We start from the raw sequence: 5,845 nt of genomic DNA, 5'->3' as shown, positions 1-5,845 counted from the left end.
CTTTCGATTCCACTCAGTGCATATGACTTTGCGGTGAATTTCAATGACGTCATCTTTGTCTCAGCGTATCAACGTCCCAGTGTATCAGCGTCTCAGTGTATCAGTGTATCAGCGTTTATAAGACAACGGCGGTGCGTAACCAACAGAAATAAGATAAGCTTTTGGGCTGATTTTCTGACATCATGTTGTTTAAAAAATCATAACTCCATAACGGGACGTCGTATCCACAAAATGTTTCCAGGAAAATGTTCTTAAAAGACCAGTCTACACCACTATATGATTTGAAAAAAATTGAAAATTTTTTTTGACCTCTGAAATCAAGATTGAAAAAGAAAAGCCTATCTTAGTAGTGTATTAAAATAGGCCAATGCATTACAGTGCAGTAGCATAGGACTTTCGTGTTGTTACTGTTCCAAGTAGCGATAATATACATATTTCTATTATTACAAAGTTTTATAAAGAGGTATAGTATAGTAAATCATGTTTTTACCACAGGAAACTCTCATATGGTAACTAAAACAATGCTAGTTCAGAGTATTACTAGTACTACAGCACTGTAATGCATATACCTATTTTAATACACTACTGAGATAGGCTTTTATTTTTCAATCTTGATTTCAGAGGTCAAAAAAATTTTTCAATTTTTTTTCAATCATATTTCATAATCTGTTTCTTTGCTCTATGGTTATAACAGGCATTACAGTACTGTTGAAGACTCATGAAAGTTACATCTTAGCGTGAAGCTAATGAAAGGTGGGATTGTGTTCCTTTGTTTGATTAACTTGATTTGATGATAGTGTAGTGACTAGATTATTATTATTTGTTTCTGTAGTATTATTATTATGTGTTATAGTATGATCATTCTAATTATTATTCTTATGATGTGTTATTATGATCATTATTATTCTTATGATGGGTTATAAATGATTACAGTTTGAATTGCCGTCATATCATATCATATGATTAGATTATGATTTTATTATTTTATTGCCATTATGGATTGTTATATTTTATACATAATGCTGACTATTTATTACGTTGATTATTACAATTATTACGAATTGTTGTTATGTATGCATGTTACTATTTTTGATTGATTATTATGATGTATGATTGATAACTATTGTTATGACGCCAATTATCATTTTAATTGTTATAACTAGTTAACTGTTGGAATTTAGTTAAATGATTCTTGCTTGCATGTTATAATTTGAAGCAAGGCAATAAGCCTACTGAATCAATTATCTATGTTAACTTAAAATATGTTGAATATGCGCACTGGCATATAGTGATGCATTAATATAGGTGTTATTTTGTGGTAAAAGCCAAGGGTTTCCCACTAAGATTTATGCCGTAGTTAATCTTATGCATTTATTATTATGTGAATGTCAGTTGTAATTGTACCTCACAATAACTGTACATTACATGATCGCTCTGATTGTTTACAGGACATTGCAGTATGAATATTGATAAATGTATTTTTCATTTTTACTTTAGTTTCTAGCTTGACGTATGCTGGCATAGTGCCCGGTCAAGTTGGGGGTTTTTCCAGTTATGCTTTGTTTGTCTTATGTTCTCATAATTCCTAGATCCTAGTTCCTATCCGAATAAATATAGCATTGAAATCAACATCATCTCTGGCTATTATTTCTCCTGTGCAAGATGTTACATATATAAGGAAGAGGAATTGATCGCCACAAAAAATGATATAATTACGCCAAGATATTTGTAAGATTCTGTTTCTGTCATATAACCCTCCCCTAATTTTCATTTCTTTTCTTTATCAACACGTTTTCCCGTCAGATTGCTCTGCTCCTCGATTAACCCTCGCCCCAGCATTCCACTGTCTAATTTCTGTCTCTTATACACATCTAGATGTGTATAAGAGACAGTATATATATCATAAATAACTCATGCTAAGATAAATGTTACTGTTTTGATAAAGCAGTTAATACATTTTTATTTATTCATTATTTTTAGTCGTTATTGAAAATTTCAGCTGGAAAAATAGTCTGCTTGATAGAAACTTGTTAAGTAGATGATGCAAGCTGATTGTTTATTTCTATTTATAATTTGAAGCATTTGTTTGTAATCTAATATGGACAGTGTCCAAAATAAAAGCAATTGATTGATTGACTGATTGAAGCTTAAGTATTTAATTCCAAAATAGTACTACGAAAACACTAACCTAAGTACATATATGCAAAAGTCTGTGTGCACTTTATATATACTGTACACAATGAAAACAAAATACCCTGTTCTTATATTTATAAGCAAAATAAGAATAATTGTTTTGAAAAATAGAAAATGAATTCATCTCAACTGACTGAATTTTTAAGTAATATTTTTTTTAAGTAAATGCAAGAAAGAGCATTAAACAAGAAACAAGTAAAAAAAAACAAGAATGAGCAGGCTATTATACACAATTGAAAACAAAAAAGAACTGCAAAAATTAAGTGCAAAATCATACAAAATTTGTTTCAAACTGATAAACTAGGCAATGAGCTTATTACATCCTAACACTGTAACAAAAAAAATATGGCAATATATTGTTGAACTCCTTTATCATCACCCTGTTAACCTTTTCTCTTCTCCTTCCCACCCCTTCCAGTGACCAGTGGCGGGTCGACATAAATTGTGTACTTTCATTTTTTTATGTCAGCCCCACCTATTTTCTTCTATAGCAGTGGATTCGAAGTAGCAGGGCCCAGGGAAGAACTTCCACAGATGGGGGGTAAATGCCACCTTAGCCCTACTATGGTTGGGGCTGGGGTAAGAAATTTTATTAATATGGCACCTAGATGGTCGGAAATAGTACTCTCAGATTTAAAATTTGAATATAATTTCGTTTTCTTCATTTTATTTGAAATTAAAAAAAAAAAAAAAAATTGCACTCCAGGTTCTTCTACCCAGCAACTAGAAAATTTCCTAACACAAAAATATCCACTCACCAGTGGCCGGGTTCAGGTGAGCAAATTTTTAACAGTGTTTTCAACAGAATAACAAGCCCCGAGCCTGCTGGTGCCACAAATGGTTAGTCGTCGCGTTATATCAGCAACCCAGTTAATCCACTATCCCCATTTGTCTCCCCTTCCCATGTCAATACCCTACGCCACTGGATAGCACAGTGAGCTACTGTAGCCACGCTCTTTCTTGTAAACAACGCTAAAGTAGAGTGGTGCCTAGCCCTAGGTTGTGTTTCTATAAACTGAAATTTTTTTCTAAAAATCAGCCGGAAATTTATTGATTTTTAGCAATGATGCGCGGGCCAGATCAAAATATTTGGCAGGATTTGGTGTAATCCTTATTACATTTCACATCCAACAACCAGTACACAGATAACAGTGGTAATTAGACTTATGTGTATGCGTCAAGTTCCTTTTGTTGCCTTTGAAATTACTTTGAACTAATTTTCCATCGCAAAGTGATGAAAAGTAAAAATACAATTACCATTTGGAATGTTAATGTTGATATTGCTAAATTTATTAAAAATTTAAATAAAAAAGAACAAGATAACCTGAGATTACAAGCCCTCACTTTTTTGCTCCACATCTACGCACTAAAAAATAATTGCCTGCAATTGATCCACTCAAGCCTAGCTGGTAAATATGTAACATTCTAAAATCTGCAAATCTGTGGACCGAGATACATGTAACACTGTCAAGTTGAGTAAAATTAAAGTAAATTGGTCTAGTAATTTTTGAGTTATGCGCCTGGCAGGAAGGACATACAGACACATACCTGCACATAGACACGCACTATTGCATATTAAGTGAATTATTGTTTCTGCTACCATTATACTCTATGTATAATTATTTCACTTTCTGGAACAACTTTCTTTACTGTTCTTGTTACCCTGAATACAAAATTAAGTGGCAAAACTATAAAATTGCACAAATATCCCAAGTAATATGAAAGGCTAAAAATAAAACCGTTAAAAGGTAACTTTTGTCTGATATTAAACACAACAAGGCAAAGTCTAAATAAAATTGCTTTAAGTACTGAATAGTATATAAAAAGAACCTCTATTGGCTAATAACATTACTGAAATTAATTAACTGCCAATCAGAATCAAGTTTAAAATGCAGTCTTTCATTATCAATAATTAAAAAGTAAAATATAAATTCATCTAATTTTTACCTGTAAAGCAGGCACCCGCTCGTTGTACGACCGTCATGGTGTTCTCAATAAAAACAACCATTGGGCACAGCGAGTGCCCGGCTTTTGAACTACTTTGAACTAATGTTAGTGTAACCTTTCAACTATTCAACATACTTATTATGGGATGGTCCCGCGAAATAGTCTCGTGGGCCGACCGATAGGATAAACTAGAGAGAGAGAGGAGACTCGGAGGACTGGCGTGGCCAGCAAGCTGCGTCTTGTAGTCACGCATTTGACCAATAAAACCCTTTTATAATCAGTTTTACATGGTGTCTGGATTCTCATTGTATTTCTCGAACACTATAGGTCACATTAATATCTTAAAACACCCCTATATGTTTTTTGCATTGTCCTGCATTTTATTTAGACCTGACACATATATGACGTTATGGTTGACATTGTGTCTTCCAGCAGTCAGTGTACGACGGTAGGGCGACAAATCCATCTCCTCTCTTTGTGAGTGCTTGAAGAACAAATACCATCAAATTGACTTTGATGACCCACTGAGCTGTTTCCTATTAAAGACAATTTGATGCTCCATTCAAGCACATCGGGTGATGATCATCAGCGCAGTGCCCCACGGTTACCTTTTTGGTTAAAAAAATTGTGTACTCATCCTCGTTTTCCATTGAAAAAAAAAAGGATGAGGATATTTGGCCTAAAAAATTGTCTTATTCTATTCTCATGATCACACACAAAATCTGTATAAAAATAGCTTTGAACTATCTGAGAACTCAAGGCATGTGTCGAAACCTTAGAACCTGTTTGCGCATTAAATAGTCAGTATATGGGAGTTCTGTACGAATTAAACGAACACAGGCCATATCTTTGAAGGCTTCAGGCTTCAAACGAAAGCTTTCTACCTTTATGCCACCTGGATGCCAAACTTTCTTGTCATTTTCTACTACGGAACCTACACAACGTTCTACAAAGTATCTTTTCCGTTCACGTAATTCTGCGACTTCTTTCGCCATCTTCTCCTTGCCAAAACTTTCAACTTTACGCCAAAATGTCTTGTTAAAATGTTCATAAAGTTTAACATCCCCAGCATTCCACTGTCTAATTTTGTCAGCATTTTCTGGAGAAATCTTTCTCACAGATTCTTTAGCGCGTGCATTAAGAACAACATACACAACATCATCCAGACTCCAGCACATTAATTCCTTCAACAATATCAGTGATTCATCAAAATATTCTGTAATCATAACAAGGTTAAATTGATCACTTAATTCTGTTATCATGGCATCAATTTTTTGCATATTATCTTTTTGATCAATCGATAAACCTAAGTCATACAGCATTGGATTTTTTGCGTGGCTCTTGGCACGGTTTGACGAATAATATAAATCTGGATTATTCAGGAATTTTTCTAAGGGGTCAGCATAATGTGAGAGATGGTAAAGAGCATCGTATTTTGAGTATGTGAACATTGATTCGAACATGGTAGCTGGATCACGAATGATTGTTACAAAGACCGCATCTGCTGGTAAAACCTCTTGCATTCCTTAGAAATGAAGGAAGAAAAACCAAGTCATTATTAGAAAAAATATATTAAAACAACTAATGCAATTGAAATATATTGCAATAAAAATAATTGTAATATATTGCCTATGGTCATTTAAATAACTGGTACAGTATTTCTATCTTCAAGTGGTAATCCAGATCGCCGTTAACACTGTTAAAT

At 33.7% G+C, this 5,845-nt stretch overlaps 1 protein-coding gene and 1 long non-coding RNA gene across 3 annotated transcripts in view; one reads left to right on the top strand and one right to left on the bottom strand.

The window, feature by feature from the left end:
- The window catches only part of LOC117104857, a 6,177-nt gene extending 4,548 nt beyond the window's left edge, over nt 1-1,629 (top strand). The window contains exons 2-3 of the long non-coding RNA XR_004444832.1: nt 695-753; nt 1,505-1,629. This is a non-coding gene — a long non-coding RNA (uncharacterized LOC117104857). The remainder of the gene's footprint in view (nt 1-694; nt 754-1,504) is intronic.
- Nucleotides 1,630-2,137: 508 nt separating this feature from the next.
- The window catches only part of LOC117105648 (galactosylceramide sulfotransferase-like), a 16,395-nt gene continuing 12,687 nt past the window's right edge, over nt 2,138-5,845 (bottom strand). For both annotated transcript variants that reach the window (XM_033246973.1, XM_033246891.1), the window contains exon 5: nt 2,138-5,665. In XM_033246973.1, coding sequence (XP_033102864.1) covers nt 4,896-5,665 — 770 coding nt within the window. In that variant the 3' untranslated portion in view covers nt 2,138-4,895. The remainder of the gene's footprint in view (nt 5,666-5,845) is intronic.

The sequence above is a fragment of the Anneissia japonica genome, unplaced genomic scaffold (genome assembly GCF_011630105.1).
Source record: "Anneissia japonica isolate Jap-2015-1 unplaced genomic scaffold, ASM1163010v1 scaffold701_len334292_cov200, whole genome shotgun sequence".
Classification (NCBI taxonomy): Eukaryota; Metazoa; Echinodermata; class Crinoidea; order Comatulida; family Comatulidae; genus Anneissia; species Anneissia japonica.
The sequence above is the reverse complement of the archived record's forward strand: the minus strand, read 5'-3'. Positions and strand labels throughout refer to the sequence as shown.